This window comes from Enoplosus armatus, chromosome 3 (genome assembly GCF_043641665.1).
Source record: "Enoplosus armatus isolate fEnoArm2 chromosome 3, fEnoArm2.hap1, whole genome shotgun sequence".
Classification (NCBI taxonomy): domain Eukaryota; kingdom Metazoa; phylum Chordata; class Actinopteri; order Centrarchiformes; family Enoplosidae; genus Enoplosus; species Enoplosus armatus.
The window spans coordinates 12,245,391-12,262,193 of record NC_092182.1 but is presented as its reverse complement, the minus strand read 5'-3'; the positions used below and the strand labels follow the sequence as shown (position 1 = coordinate 12,262,193).

Here is a 16,803-nt window from a genome sequence, read left to right as displayed (position 1 = left end):
TTTTATAATAAACTTAAGTTATGGAATTAGGTTTTTCTAAAATACAATGCTTGCATGTTTGGAGTTAGGACATACAGTTCTGTAGGCACAACACAAGTGTTTTATCTTTTTTAAAGCCTTTGAAACCTTCAAATCCTAACTATTTTTCTATAATGTTAAATAGTCATGACCAAATAAGTGATAATAAAATGGAAAGGTAGGAAAAACATCCTTAGGGGTTATTTTATTAAGAGTTTAACAGTCAAAAACTCAGCTAATCTGCTTCATTAGGACTCTGTGTGGTTTGATCAGCTTTGATGAGCAAACTACCCAACAACTGTCAGGGTCGAACGTTGGTAAATCCTGATTGGTGCAGGGAAGTATGTGACATCACGTTATTCAACTGAGCCACACCCACTTTAGTCAGCAAGAGGAGCACAGACAAAAACACAAATACAGAATTCTCTCAAGTGTAAAAACCAAAACTGTTGCAACTTTGGAAGAAAATGTTGTGTTTATGTAGGACCTGATCATTCATAGAAGCTGATTGGCGAAAAAGGTTTTCAGGGCCTTTAATATAACGTATATAATCTTAAAGGGCCACTTCAGAGATTCCAGTCGTTTCAAACTGATTTCTATGTATTTGTTATACTATGAGATGCATATTTGCACCATGTTCTGTTCATGCCCCACAAATTGTACAACTGATGATGCAAGAACAAGCCAGCGGCACAAGACTTATTTTGGCCACAATCATTCTCTAAATCAAATTTGACTCAGACTGTGAAACCATTCTAAATGCAAAATCTAACGTTAGCCTTTGAAACCAGGAAAAGTTAAAATTTCCTTGCTTTTGCTTTGTCTTTGGCTCTCACGCATACAGTTGGTTTAGAGAAACTTCCTATGGGAAAGCTTAAAAAGGAAGTAAGGGAGAAAAGAGCACTATGTCCATCAAAGACAAGACTACAACAGCGTAATTTAGTAGGTTCTAAAAGCTACTGATTATCAACATGTCCTATTTATCCTTTTTAATCCAATGATGATCATTAATAAACATATTTCTTATTCACAAGGAGATTCCTGACAAACATATAGCCACATTTCTTAAATTATATCACATTTGTTATTAAAACAGAAGACATCCAGTCACATGATATGGGATCATTCTCTTTATTTGAACTCATATTCGATAATAGTAGCCTAAAGCCTGTCCAAATGAGCATGAAAAGAAAAAATGAAAGTCAACCGCAGGAAAATTAGCACAGGACAGAAGACAGGGTTTCTCCTCCCGGGAGACGTGGAGATGCAGGGCAACATGTTTTTCTGCCTCTGAGCTGCAGAATTGCACCTGCAGACAATGACTGGAGATATTAAGCCCCCACGCCAACACACACACACACACAGACACATTTTTTTATTACCTTATCGGAATACCTGTGCCATTATTGCACTGTGCTTACATTATTTATGTTTGGATATCAGAGAATTCCAATTTCGACGCTAAATATCTTTCACACCCAAACTGGGTTCTCAGCCTTCTCTCTGAACTCTCTGTAGGCTCTGTGGTGTTACCATCTAGTAGCATATAATGTAGCAGTTACCTTATTACATTTTTATGATAATATCAACTTGTAACTTGTATACACGATTTTAAGTAATATTGCAAATAAAACCATCAGATAAAGCTGCAAAATGAGAGCTATATTTAACAGTTGAACAGTAAATGTATTACTCTCAACATATTCCTCAATTGTTTTTGTAACTATAATTCTATTAATACGTTTTTTTGGCATATCAGCAAGTGTGATGTTATCCGTAATAACCAACTATCATTTTATGCCAAAACCAAGCCTCTATTTGCCAGTTGTGATGAATTTTGCATACAGTTGAGGTGTTAAAATTACAGTCTCTATATATGTTTAAATTGTTGGTCAAGTGCTGAATACACACAACATGTCTAGCAATTATCTGAATAGTTAATTAAAAAGGGAGAGAACAGTCTGAACTACAGATTTCCATCAAGGCAGGAATCACAGGAACAACAACAAGCACAAGTCTACACACTGGTTTTATACTCTAAAGCAATGCACAAGACACACGGAAAGTCAATTCCTGGTGTTGAGGCTTGGCAGCGCTGGGTGTAGGTGCTAATAATAAATAAATAATTCTGATACATGCCAAGTTTAGATTTATGTAAGAGGCTGCATAGCACAGGGTTAAATACAGGATTAGATATACGTTACCTAACTAAACTTTTTTCGTGCTTGACTTGAGTCATTTCTGAATTGAAGCTAGGAAACCAAACTGGGCTTGTGCACTCTTGCAGTGCCAAAAGTTGCAATTCTTTTTATTGGTGTCTATCTCTGTGTGTGTGTGTGTGTGTGTGTGCATTTGAATGGGTATGTTTGTGTGCGTGTGTATGTGAGTTTGCTTGTTTTCATGTATGTGCATTCGTGCACATTTGGTGTGTGTGTGTGTGTGCGTGTGTTTATTGTATATTAATTGACAGGCCTGAAGACCATTGTGGGTGCTCTGATCCAGTCTGTGAAGAAGCTGTCGGATGTGATGATCCTGACCGTCTTCTGTCTCAGCGTCTTTGCTCTGATTGGACTGCAGCTATTCATGGGGAACCTGCGGAACAAGTGTGTAATCTGGCCGATCAACATGACCGAGCTGTACCCGCCAAATGGCAGCAGGGCCTTTGACTGGGCTGACTACAGCATGAATGAGAGTGAGTGATTATCTTGACACTTGATTAAACTAGTTGGACATGATTATATAAATGGGACATAACAGAAAGGTTTTGCATCCTGGTAATTCTTTTCTCTTTTTGTGAAATATTATATATCTTTTTTACCTTGCTGAAAAATGTACAGACACAGTGACTAATTAAGGTAACACACACATTTTTGCCCAGTGGCTAATGCGAATGTTCTGTTTCTTTTTTTAATAGCTAACTTCTACTTCCTTCCTGGTCAGCTGGATGCTCTACTATGTGGAAATAGTTCTGACTCAGGGTAAGTTGTGCTTCACTCACTACATGCATGCCTCCATATTTATACTTTAATGTTGTCAGCAGATGTTTCCCATTTTTCTGTTGTTAATTCAAACATCTTGTGATGCACTTGGACACATTTTCAGTGATGTAACCATGGGTCATTGGGTGTTTCGGGTCTTCCAACATCAGACACCCTGGCCCAGACATCCCAGCCAGGGTTCATCAGGCCCCAGCTTGTGCCCACATAACGTGCGTGGTTGACGGGTCACCCCTCTTGATCCAAAGCCATCTCGATGACTTTTCTGCAGCATCAGTGATGTTTCTGATTGCTCTCTTCCTGTGCAGTCCTTTGATGCCAAGGTGCAGCCACAGAACATCCAAGTCTGTGCGACCTTATTGCGCATCTCTGATCAACTGAGTGACCACTCCTGTGTGCTCAATGCACCCTGAAACCTTTGAGACTCCTCCTTTTCTTAACTGAGGTGTCATTGTAGTTCTTCAGGAGGTACTCAATCAGTCGTTGAGCAACAATGCTGAAGAATATCTTGCCTTCGATGCTGAGGAGTGAGATGGCCCTGAGCTGCTCAATGGTGCTTCTATTCTCCTTCTTCAGAGTCCAGACACCTTTTGCAAATCTCCACATCTAGGCTACCACCCCCCTCCTCCAAATCACCTTGAGGATCCTCCACAGTTGTTGCAGGAGCCTGGAGCACCTGTTCTAGACCTTGCAGAGCACTCCACTAGAGCCTAGGGCCAAGCTTGTTCAAGAGCCCTGTTGAATCCTCTGGATCTTCTTCAAGGTTTGCGCCTCCAAGTTCTTGGATGATATCAAAACCACAGTCTCCCATGTCTTGGTCCCTCTCTACATCGCTGTAGGTGTTGTTCAGGTACCGGTCAATCTCATTTTGGCCTGGTGGATCTTCAGGCCACCTATGTTTTTGCAACATACTATTTAGACAGTATAAACATTTATTTATAATTCATGAGCCTGACTTGCTCTCTTTTGAAGAGGTCATGAAATATTAAGATAAATCACATCAATATCCTATTCCTAACAGTGTACATGTAAGCATGCATGCACAAGCAAACACACTTGTCATGACTTTCTTTCATGCTCATTTTCATGGTCCTGTTGTATCTTACTATGCCTGTGATGCCTATATCTGTAATCCCAACTGTGTTGATGCTGAAGTGGCACATTTCAGTCATTTGTTTAGTTACAGTTTTTGTATTCCTTGTATTTTAACCTTTTTGTGTTCCTTTCAGACGATGTCCAGAGGGCTTTACATGTATGAAAGCCGGAAGGAACCCCAACTATGGTTACACCAGCTTTGATAGCTTTGGATGGGCTTTCCTCACCCTCTTTCGCCTCATGACCCAGGACTTCTGGGAAAATCTCTACATGCTGGTAAAGCAGTTTTCCTTAATTTGTTTGTCTCTTCTCCTAAAAAAGCAGCACTGTATATTTTGTCACAGTATGACCTATGGATGAAGTCTTTGACCCTTTTTAGACCTGTTTTAGAGACCTATATTAAAGCCAGAGAAGTAAAACACCCCTAAGCAGTACTAATGATTTTGTCCTCACTTCATCATAAAATATATATATATCATCATCCTAATACCTGAATGAATCAGCAAAAGTGCCTCTCAGCAGCTCTCCCCCTCAGTTCATTTGCCCTCTGAATAAAAGGGAACGAATAACAGTGTGTGACTAGCCACTAGAATTTTTTTCATCTTTAATGCCAGGAGAAAAGAATTTCTGAATTCTGATCCATTGTTTGCATTTGTACTGAAGCAATAAACAAAAGTGAATTCATTTTTGTGAAATAACAGTCATATTCTCTACCAAATGTATTTTTTAAGAGATGCAGAATGCATATATAAAATATTAACATGTGCACAGACATCTTTAATGTTCACTACTTTAATGTTTAAACTTCACTCCCGTGACACTGCACTAGCATTTCTTTCCTCCTCCTTCTGACCTGCACCATCATAGCCATAATAGATTCACTTCATTTGGCAAATAGGCCAGTGTGTGTGTGTGTGTGTGTGTGTGTGTGTGTGTGTTTAAAACAGGGAATTCCTACACTCTAAGGCTTCTTTCCTGAGATTTTTCTGGAGAAAGCCATGAACTGGATATAGAAACACCAGCAATGCTGACACAACAAACATGTACATATAGATATGAAGTACCTCTGACAGAAAAGAACATAAAACTACTGTTTTACCTAGATGCATTCCATTTATGTCTTATCAATAGATCAACATTTCTGTTTAAAAAAACACAATTTTCCATGTTAAGTCATCCTAAATATCTGATTTGTTCTCATTGCTTTGTCTGTGTGTATCTGTCAGACTCTACGAGCGGCAGGGAAGACCTACATGATCTTCTTTGTGCTGGTTATCTTTGTGGGCTCCTTCTACCTGGTGAATCTCATCTTGGCTGTGGTGGCTATGGCTTATGAGGAGCAGAATCAGGCCACTATTGAGGAGGCGGAGCAGAAAGAGGCTGAATTCAAGGCCATGCTGGAGCAGCTCAAGAGACAGCAGGAGGAGACACAGGTTGGTCTCACTCTCTCTCACACCACATAACCATAAACTATGAAAAATGGGTAAAGGTATGTCTTTCTTTTTTCTCAGGCTGCTGCCATGGCGACATCTGCAGGCACTGTGTCGGAGGCTGCGTTAGAGGATGAAGGAGGGGGGCACTTGTCCCGCAGCTCCTCTGAGGTCTCCAAGCTGAGCTCCAAGAGTGCCAAGGAGCGTCGCAATCGCAAGAAGAAATGGCGTCAGAAAGAGCAGGAGAAAGAGAAGGGAGACAGCGAGAAGGTTGTAAAGTCTGAGTCAGATGATGGCAGCAAGAAAAGCACCATTCGTTTTCCAGGAAGCCGGCTGGGGAGGAAGACATCCATCATGAACCAGGTAAAGTTAGCAAGAAAAACTAACCAGTAAATGCTAACTGTTCTTTGACTTAGCATGTGCAAATATATCTACTAACGCTTCTGAACATTTTATTAGTGATGTTCCAGGAATTGTTGGGTTTTTTCTGGTCTTTCAGCATCATACAACCCCCTCCACATGACCCAGCTGAGGTAGATTAGGCCTCAGCTTGTGTCCATAAGGCAAGCTACCTATGTCCTCCCCATGGATCTCCTCTCTTGAGCCACAGCTCTTGAGGCTCATTCTGCTGTTTCAGTGGTATTGCTGATGGCTCTTATTCGCCTCTCTCTCTGTGATTAGTTTGTTGAAAGCTCTGGCTTACAGCTCGGGCTGTAAAGCCTCAGCGTCCAACTTCAACAGGCAGACCTTGCTCTCCAACAAAGTTGCCTGCACTTGCTGACGATTCCCTCGAACCTCGTGAGTATTCTCTCAAAGGCTTTAACCCAGCGACCTTCTCATGTAAAAAGACAGCCCCAGTAAGATGATTTGTTTGATTTCTCAGACCAGAGAACATTATCTGGTGTCAGTGTTGTGGTCGCAATGGGCTGGGGGAACTTCACCTTCAACTACTTCAACTACCAACATCATCCAGTCCTTTGCAGAGGCCAGGATTCCAGTGGAATTTTGGCTAATGGCTTGGGCAATGACCTTCAAGACCTGGTCTTGGTGGTATCGTCCCTCTGCCAGGGCTTTGGAGCAGAGGCTCAAGATGTGTGTCAAGGGTTCCCCTTTCCATGCACAGTGGACATGCTAATGACTTTGCTTTGCCCCATGTGCTGAGGTTCGACAGATTGGGAATCATAATATACATCGACTGGACAAGGAACTTGATCCGTTGGGACTCTGCCTTCCAAAGCCTCCAATGGTCACCTTTCATTCATTTTTCCATCTTGACCAGTCTTCACCGCAATATCAGCTTTTGCCACCCTCGGGTATGTTGACTCCTGGTACTGCATCAGTACTCTGGTAATTGCCACCTTGAATTCCACCCTCTGAAATCTGAGTGGGAGCTGTGGCTCGTTGCTGTGCCCGTAGAGAGTGTGATGCTGCTCAGACTCCTAGGTAGCTCCCCAAGGCTTCAATGGTTGAGTGTGGCACTTAATACACCAGGAGTGGCCTCGGGATTCTAGACTGAATTCCATGTTATAACAGCCACGCCTTGGCCAGCCCATCAATTTCAGCGATTCCTCCAGTTCATTGCAGGTTGATCGGATGGATGCTGGGTCCCTCAGGGTGCTGTCAAACACCCCGCCTATGCTTCTTACAGGCTTCTCTAGTTGGCTATGGTTGTAATCATGGTGCCTGCGATGCTGAAGCATTGTCTTTCTTCAGCACCAGAGATCAGGACTTGGATGGTTTGAAACTCATCTGGGCTCACCTTATCAGCTTCTCCAATCCCTGCAGAATCCATCTACAGCCTAGTACAGGATCTGTGGTGTCAGGTCCTCCATAAAAGCCCTTATTTGTAGTTTCTGGCTCTGCTGACTTTGCAATCATGAGAAAACATGACAGTTCTGGATCTGCTTGGGACATTATGTTTTATTAGTGTGAGCTTGAAGAGTTTGTGTGTATCGAGCCCTATGCATTTACATTTACCAGTAACCTGCTAAACGGTTACGCTTGCTTTCCCTGGCTTCCTTGATGGGCTGTGTCACCACCGCATTCCCTAAGATGCCACCCTTCAGGACTAATCAATTAAACTATTCTTGAAGGTGCTGAGTCTACTTGAAATTATGCTGATGGCTTCAGCGGTCAACAGTGAGATTATGCAGAACTGGGCATTCCTCTTGGAGCTTTCCCGCTTTGGTATCTAAATCCCTTTAGCTATTCTCCACTCTTCTCCAGATTACTTGCAGCTTCCACAGGCAGAGCAGTAATTTGGACATTTTCTGTAGACCTTGCATGTGGTGTTGCATGACCCTAGTGGTTTGTGTATCACCCCCTTTACCTCTTTGAGCTGCAGCTCTGACTCATCAAACTGCACACTTAACTGGGGGGGGTCAATCACTTTACGGTCTTGAGCTCCTTTGTGGTTTAGTCTCCATGTTGTTCTTGGAGAAAGGCTACTTGGCTACTCCTCTGCCCAGCTACTCCTAAACCTTTGAGCAAGCTCACTGTGATTGTTGTCATGGCTTGAGATCAAATCTTGGCTGTCCGACTGGATTTCTCATTCTCACCTCTCTCTGTAGCTTGGTTTTGGTTTCCTCCTTGCAGGGGACTCAGATTGAGTTGCCAACCAGTTCTACCCCAGTTAGCGTCTCTCTGAGCTGTCACGGTCATGGTTGTCAGCCAGTCTCTCCTGGTCACCAGTGAATGGTCAGCTTTCTTATGCTTCTGGACGTATCGTCAGGACTTGAGACACCTTGCTCTCCAACTGCCTTGCCTGCACCCGTTGACCAGTCCTTCGTCTTATGCAAGTTTACTCTCAAATGCCTCATCCCTGGTGACTGTCAGGTCCAGCGACATGATTTGTTTGGTGGCTTCAGACTAGGGAACAATCATGAAGTTAAGATTTTGTATGTGGACATCCCCAATATCATCACTGTTTTTGCTGTTCAAGAAGACAAATTATGTGATGAAAACAGCTTTCATTGTAATATTCCGTATAACTAAATAGGACAAGCTTTTAAACAATGCTAAAGTGCACTTCATTATTACTTAGAGGATAGATCAAAACATCCCCGAAGCATGCATTGGGCTGTAATTGTGTTCTGTTCTTCCATTTGTTAGTTAACAGTATTCTAGAAAACTAAGTTTAAATGAGGAGAAAATAATCTAAATTGTTTGCCCTATAGATCATGGTCAGTTTATTGGTTAAACTGTGGGATGGTCCCACAAGTATAATTACTGGATTATTGTGGTCTTCTTCACAGAAACAAGGACAGAAATAGCATATATGTCACAATCTATTTCTAATTTTGTTATCAGGATTGTCCATACTATAATTTCATTATTCTCTATACATGACATCTATTGCATGTCTGTCTGTCCTGGGAGAGGGATGCCTCCTCTGTTGCTTTTCCTGAGGTTTCTTCCATCTTTTCCCTGTTAAAAGGGAGAATTTTTTCTTATCTGAATCGAGGGTCTAAGCATAGAGGGTGTTGTATGTCGCTGTAAAGATTGTAAAACCCTCGGAGGCAAATTTATGATGTGTGATATTGTGCTATATAAGTAAAATTGACTTGACCTGACTTGACATAAGTGACAGGGAAATGACACTGAATTTATGAAATCATCGTATTATATAAGTTTGTATAATTTCATTGTCATCTTACAGTACATTACAGATGTGCAGTTCTCATGTTGTAACAGTGATTGAGCATGATTTTGACATTCCTCTTTATTATTGTTGTATCACCCATTTTGTGATAAACATGTGATTGGGTACGAGGAAGCTTCTGTGATAGCCTTGGTATCTGTCTGTAACGCAAAAGCTAGTAATCTGTTTGGTGCGGGGCAGTCGGAGAAGTCAAAACTTTACACCTTATATTGCTACAAAAAAATTAATGAATGTTGCTTGCCTTTATCTGACATTTGCTTGAGATTAGTAATTTTATTTACACATCAACTAACTCCTGCTGTTTTTAATAAGTCTTCAACTCTCTCCTTTCTGCATCTGTCTCTCCCTCCTCAGTCACTCCTCAGCATACCAGGCTCTCCCTTCATGTCGCGCCACAACAGCCGGAGCAGCATCTTCAGCTTCAAAGGCCGTTCCAAGGACATGGGCTCAGAGAACGAGTTTGCCGACGACGAGCACAGTACAGTAGAGGAGAGCGAAGACCGTCGAGGCTCCCTGTTTATCCCTTACCGCCGCAATAGCTACAGTGGCTACAGCCAAGGCTCATCACGCATCCATCCGCTGGCACCCCACTCTGGAGGGAAGAGGAACAGCACAGTGGACTGCAATGGCGTGGTGTCTCTCATCGGCCCTGGGCCTGGCAGACGACTTCTGCCTGAGGTGAAAATAGATAAGGCAGCCACTGATGACAGTGTAAGGACGTCCATGGGACACCAATACAGTTTAGGCATGATGGTGGTGGCCCCGGTCTCTGCAGCTTCTCCTTCACAACCTCTTCCCCTTGGCTCTTGTTCCTCTTTTCTCCCCTGAATATTGAGACTCTGTCTTATTATTTCATCTTACACTTCCACCCTGATCTAATGCTCTTTTTCTGCTGCTCCTTTTTAACAGCTCTAGAAGGCACTAACCAGCTGAAACATTGTCCACAAACTCACTGCCTTACCAGCATAATGATCATTCCATTGATTGATATCTAACATTAACGCAATATACTATCAGCCTATCTTAGTTCCTCTAACAATTCTATCACCAAGCCTACGCACATACGGTCATTGTCATTTCTAAAAAAACAAGACTATCAAAACATTTTACAAGAAAAACAAAACTCAATCCCTACTTCAACATCTTTCATTCTTAGGGGCTTTCCACATCCAGGCCCGTACTGTTTTTATACCTGCGTAACTACCCCTCTATTTCTTTCTGTCACTTTCTTTCACTTTCACTCTCTTTCTTTCCTTCTTGTCCTCATTTATCCTCTCCTCCTGAGCCATTGGATGGTGCAAGAACAAATCTGAAACTTCTTTCTATAACAATATTTCTCCTCATTCTAGCTAGCATGGTAGACCCCTCTTTTATTCTCAACCAATCTACCTGCTTTTACCTTGTTACCTCTCTTACAATTTAGCATGGTGAAGCAGCAAATGCTGTCTTGAATTCCCCCCTGTTCTTGACATGCATGCCATTGCATGCAGTTTAATGTTGTTTACTTAGGGGTTGTAGTTATGTTATGCACAGATGAAGGATTTAGAAAGTGTACTGTAAATTCTCAAACAAAAGCCAGTAGTTCAATAATGGCCGCTTACTAAAATATAATAAATAGAAAACAGGGGAAATTAGAAATCTATCTTAAATACAAACAAATAGTTTGCTTTAATAAAAACCTGGTTCTATCCTCTGTTGTGGTAAATTAAGGTGACTATTTGAGAATTTACAGTATGAATTTGAAGTGTGTTGTATGATATGTTGCAGGAAATAAATTGAACAAATCAGGTAATTTGGGGGAATCATACATTGTAAAAAAGAGTTGACGATCTGATGTGAAAAGCTGCATTCAACACGTTAGGTTTTTCGTCTTCTGAGCAGACCAATGGCATAATTTATCGTTTAGATAGCTTAAGAGCATGAGTTTTAATGTGTGATGTTTGTGAGTATGCATTCACGTGAGCGCCATCTCTGACTGACATTGTGTCTATCTCTGAGTACAGACTACTGACGTGGAGATCAAGAAGAAGCACTCTGGCTCTCTCATGGTATCTGTGGATCAGCTGAACTCCTCCTTCAAAGGAAAGGACCGTGCCAACAGTCAGATGAGCGTAGTCACCAACACACTGCTAGAGGGTACAGACAGTGCACATGTTTCCTTCCTTCCTCAGCAAGTTGTATGAGTTGTATTTCATTTTCACCCAATTGAGATATGATCACAGTTCAAGCCAGCTGTGGTCTAGATGTTACACTACTTAATGTTTGCAATTTCACTTCAAATTGACTTTTTTCCTCGTTCAGACAAGGCATCCAAATCCAGATGGTGTCTGTTACTCACCAGGAAATTTATGGTTCAATAAATATGGGAAAAAAATATTTGTTTATTTTTATCTTGTGTGACTGTAGGGACTCACTCCTAACTGTTTTGTTTTTCTCATCTTTTTTTTGGTTTTCTGTCTTCTTCATCTCTTCCTGCAGAGTTGGAGGAGTCTCAGAGGAAGTGCCCTCCCTGTTGGTACAAGTTTGCCAATGTCTTCCTCATCTGGGAGTGCTTTCCCATGTGGCTGAAGATCAAGCACATAGTCTACTTGATTGTCATGGACCCATTTGTTGACCTGGCCATCACCATCTGTATTGTCCTCAACACCCTATTCATGGCCATGGAGCACTACCCCATGACTGAACACTTTGAGGGGGTCCTGTCTGTAGGCAACCTGGTGAGAAACTGCAGTTCTTCTTTTTTGTACCGCTGCCATTTGTCTTGTATGCCTGCATGAACCTCATTATCTCTCTCATGAGTTACAGAAGCATTGCAGGTTCAGTTTACCCCACCTACATAACCTCAAACCAATACATCAATGCATCATTTGATATGTGCACTTAAGAATACACACACGCATTGTGTGTATAGGACTCTGATGGGGTCTCATTAAACATTTAGTTCCATTTTAATGTAGCCAGCCAGCCTGCTCCCCAAACTCTCACTCTCCTGCTTCCGTTGCATCCTGCTTACCTCAACTCTACTGAACTCTGTCCAACTCTCTCTCTCTTTCTTACACAAACACACACACACAAAATAGCAGTCATAATAATAAGCCTTTGATCTGTCCAGAACTGGTTTGGCAGATTACATATTAACCAAATTTACATTTTGATTTGTCTGTGCACTGCCCTTGCTGTCAGATATCACCGTAGCACAGCTGTCTGAGGGCAGCAGTATTGGCACAGTGTCAGCACTAAGACAGGAAATGAGGTCATAGGGATTGGCATGCTGTCAGGGGTGAAACAGGAACTGAAGTCAGAGGAATCAGCGTGATGGATGGTGCAGTATGAATCATTGGGTGTTCTCTGCAGCACTGATTGGGCACATGATTAGCTATTGGGTGGACAATATGGGAAAGGCTCAGAATACTACGGCTCCAAACAAGTTCTGCTGGAATACGGAGACACCGCTCTATGACCTTGCCCTGTCAAGAGAGTCCTGACTCTAACCAAATCCCAATCCATTTTTAATCGGCACTACATCAAATAAAATGCAATGTAAGCAAGCCAGCTTTATCGTTCTGCACTCAATTTTCCCTTCAGATTTCTAGAATGAGGAAAGGATTTGAAACTTTGCTGTTTTTTATGTTTTTTACAGTAATTTGAAATATTTAAGAATTTTTGACAAATTTCGCCATTGAAACCATGCTGCTCCATTGTTTCACAATGAAATATATCACTCAATTTCATGTTACCTTTAATTACATTTGATTTTGTGGGAAAATTGAAAATATAATCCCAGATTTATATAGTAACTGTGATGTGCATCCAGTTATTTATTATTTAAATTTTTTTCAATTCAAATTAATGAACCTTATGTGATGTTCTGTGTGGGTCTACAGGTTTTCACAGGCATCTTTGCCGGGGAGATGTTTGCCAAACTGATTGCCATGGATCCCTACTACTACTTCCAGGAAGGCTGGAACTGCTTTGATGGCTTCATCGTGACTCTGAGTTTAGTTGAACTGGGACTGGCTGATGTGGAAGGTCTGTCAGTGCTCAGGTCATTTCGATTGGTAAGTGAAAGAGAGTAGAGACGGGGATGTCAACATTTGTTTAGCTCCCCTTGCCCTTGTGTACAGGCAATCAGGCTGAAAAGATTGATTATAAAAAATGTTAATCTTTTAACTGCCACATTTTGCATAATGCTGATTTCTCTTTATTATCATCAAATTTCTATCTTTGAAAGCTCCAAATCAAGGCTGAGTTTAAGCCTCGAAAGAGCTTCAATAACTAGTAAACCAGCATTAGATTGTGTACCCTACAAACATGTTGTTTATTTGTTTATTTTATACAGAATTTACCCTCTGGGGATCTTTAAAGGTGTATCTTATCTTAAAACTGTAAAGCCTGTTAATGTCTATATCTGGTGCATGTGTCAGACCACATGTTGGCAGTCAATACATTTTCCTCACATGACCTTTTAAAAGGAAATTAAAACATATGAGTTAGTGAGAATCACTTTTTGATCATTGTTCTGATATGACTGTGGAATAATCCTGTTCTGTTTTTCTCTTATAGTTAAGAGTGTTCAAACTTGCCAAATCGTGGCCCACCCTCAACATGCTGATCAAGATCATCGGTAACTCAGTCGGAGCTCTGGGTAATCTGACCCTGGTGCTGGCCATCATCGTCTTCATCTTTGCTGTGGTGGGCATGCAGCTTTTTGGCAAAAGCTACAAGGACTGCGTGTGTAAGATCGCCCAGGACTGTGAGCTGCCTCGCTGGCACATGAATGACTTCTTCCACTCCTTCCTGATTGTGTTCAGAGTGTTGTGTGGGGAGTGGATTGAGACCATGTGGGACTGTATGGAGGTGGCAGGACAGACCATGTGCCTCACCGTCTTCATGATGGTCATGGTCATCGGAAACCTGGTGGTAAGAAAAGACAAAGATTACATAGGATAGATGCTACTGTATGATAGTAGCCCACAGTTGGGAACCATCTGTTTACTGTGAGTGCATGGGATCCAGCTTTTGTGGTGTTTTATTTCTAAGGTGCTGAACCTATTCCTGGCCTTGCTGCTGAGCTCATTCAGTGCAGATAACCTCGCTGCCACAGATGACGACGGAGAGCCCAACAACCTCCAGCTTGCGGTTGCCCGCATAAAGACAGGGATTGCCTGGTTCAAGGCTAACATGCGTGTCTTTGTAGCCACAGTGCTCAAGAAGGTACCATATAATTAAGCTATATGCATGACCAATTCTTGGTTGTTGAATAACTTGAACTGTAACTATTGTTATATGAATGTATGTTTTACTCAGACAACTCTATAATGGCATTCTTGTTGTCCAGTAGCCTTTTTTGTTTGTTCTAATTTCTCTCTGACAAGCAGCCTATAGAGGATGAACAGAAGCCACTGGACGAAATGTACGAGAAGAAGCTTAACTGCATTGCAAACCACACAGTGGACATCAACCGTGAACTGGACTATGCTAAAAACGGCAATGGCACCACCAGCGGCATTGGGAGCAGTGTGGGAAAGTATATGATTGATGAGGACTACATGTCCTTCATCCACAACCCCAATCTCACTGTCTGTGTTCCCATTGCTGTTGGCGAGTCGGACTTTGAAAACCTTAACACGGAAGACTTCAGCAGTGAATCTGATGTGGAGAACAGTAAAGATGTGAGTAGGAAGGACTGGTAAGAGTGTGAGAATGGAGGAGAGATGTTAGCAGAGAGATGACAGCAGTGATGTCCCATGTTTGATGATAGTTTGCGTAAATTACTGCTTGATGGAGTGAGATCATGTGGTGGTTTTACTTTGGACACTGTTTATTGGAGATCTGCGCCAATTCACCATAGCTGTGATATTCCCTCTGTTTAATAACATACTTACAAGTTTAGAAATTTAACTTCTAAATTCCGATTTTAACATGGTCAAAACAAATACCACAATATGTCATGTTGACCAAAAAAGTGACTTAATCATGTAATATAAGGTGATGTAATAAGTCAGACTGCACGTGTGTAAATGTGTGTGTTTGTTTGTGCCCACGTGGGCATCTTTTGATCCATTAAGCAGCACTGGTCTGAGCTGCCGCACTGAAGACATTTAATGTACCTGACATTTCTGAACATCCATTTAGACGTGAGAGCTGTAACACTGAGCCTGAGTGCTGACTCTGCAGACAGACAGAGACAAAGGCGAGACGACAGACAGAGAAACATACTGTCTACTGTGTAGTGTGAATGTGGGAGAAGGGGTAAGCCAGACCCAAAGCCTGTCGAGAAGTCTGATGCGTGGGTCACCTTGACCTGGTTTGTAGTAAGAAAGGAAGAAAGGAGATGATGCAGCAGCGACACTACTGTACCTGCACCAGGTTCATATTCCACTGGGCTCCCTCAACCAACCACACAACAATCTTCCCTGCACCACAGCCGACCACGGGGTACACTGCAGGGAGTAGACATAGACAGGGCTGCTAACAGCCAATCAGAAGAGCAGGGATCCATCTGGCTGTTTGGTGGAGAGAAAGAGAAAAGAGAGGGAGTAGAAGACAGTGTGAATGTGGTCCTTTGCTGACGACTTAAGATTATAAAGTGCAGTATCATTCTCTAGTGAACTGAATTGGCTGAGTGTCTGTGTCTGCATGTGTGCAAGTGTGTGTACACGTTTTTGCTATAAGGCTGCTGTAATGCTGGTGTTTCACTAGTTTGTCCTGCCTCACCTTGACCTATTGTTAAGCTATGACATGATTTATTGGTACAGATGAACTTCAAGCCATGGTTTTAATCCCTAAAAATTAGAGTTTTAACCTTACAACTCATTTCATATTCATATTCAGAGCAATTCATATTCTAACACAATAATAGTTTAAAATATACTTGGTATACATTTTATATACTAATTGTATTTTTCATCACAACAGATTTCCTTTTTGTGTATTGAACTGACTCTTGTGTTTTACTTTGCTTGTACAAGCATCCGTTTCATTCTTTCATCACAAATAAATGAATCCTTCATCACTGAGGAATCTATATTTATGCATGTATACCAATGACCATCATTACCAGTGCAATCAATCACTGGTCAAATTTAATTAGTTCCTTGTGAATCTATTAATAACTCTGCAGAATAGGGGGTGGCAGAGAGAGACGTAGCTTAACTACATGGCTACAACATGTATACGTCTTGCAATAAATCATGTCATGCATATAAACCCAAAGGGGCATTAATGTAATTGCTGTACTGGCACTGTGCCGCATCCATATGCTTCCAGCATCTCACTGCTGAGCCTGTAATGTTCAGAGAGAAAGTCGAAGGTTGAACTGATCCCTTTGGTCCTCTGTTTGTTCTAGCTGGATGACACCAGTTCGTCTGAGGGCAGCACAATAGACATCAAGCCTGATGTGGAGGAAGTGGCAGTGGTGGAGGTAGTGGAGGAGTACCTTGACCCAGATGCCTGCTGGACAGATGGTAGGTGGTGTTCATTATCTGACTTTGTGGTAAATAATAACAATGAACAAAGGGATGAATTAATTATTATTAACATAATATAGTAATGGCACTGTGACACATTTTGCATTGTGTCCTTGGTAGTATTATGCATCCGT

At 41.7% G+C, this 16,803-nt stretch overlaps 1 protein-coding gene across 9 annotated transcripts in view; it reads left to right on the top strand.

Annotated features, from left to right (window-relative positions):
- scn8ab (sodium channel, voltage gated, type VIII, alpha subunit b) overlaps positions 1 to 16,803 on the top strand; it is a 43,159-nt gene that overhangs the window by 13,788 nt on the left and 12,568 nt on the right. For 4 of the 9 annotated variants that reach the window (XM_070903503.1, XM_070903500.1, XM_070903504.1 and 1 more), the window contains exons 6-19: positions 2,489 to 2,710; positions 2,933 to 2,996; positions 4,244 to 4,385; positions 5,336 to 5,542; positions 5,621 to 5,902; positions 9,555 to 9,878; positions 11,204 to 11,336; positions 11,679 to 11,917; positions 13,085 to 13,258; positions 13,764 to 14,120; positions 14,241 to 14,414; positions 14,579 to 14,872; positions 16,503 to 16,505; positions 16,549 to 16,666. In XM_070903503.1, the coding sequence (XP_070759604.1) occupies positions 2,489 to 2,710; positions 2,933 to 2,996; positions 4,244 to 4,385; positions 5,336 to 5,542; positions 5,621 to 5,902; positions 9,555 to 9,878; positions 11,204 to 11,336; positions 11,679 to 11,917; positions 13,085 to 13,258; positions 13,764 to 14,120; positions 14,241 to 14,414; positions 14,579 to 14,872; positions 16,503 to 16,505; positions 16,549 to 16,666 (2,733 nt within the window). Of the gene's footprint in view, positions 1 to 2,488; positions 2,711 to 2,932; positions 2,997 to 4,243; positions 4,386 to 5,335; positions 5,543 to 5,620; positions 5,903 to 9,554; positions 9,954 to 11,198; positions 11,337 to 11,678; positions 11,918 to 13,084; positions 13,259 to 13,763; positions 14,121 to 14,240; positions 14,415 to 14,575; positions 14,873 to 16,502; positions 16,506 to 16,548; positions 16,667 to 16,803 lie in introns of all 9 variants that reach the window. The other 5 variants (XM_070903497.1, XM_070903498.1, XM_070903499.1 and 2 more) reach the window with 4 other exon arrangements.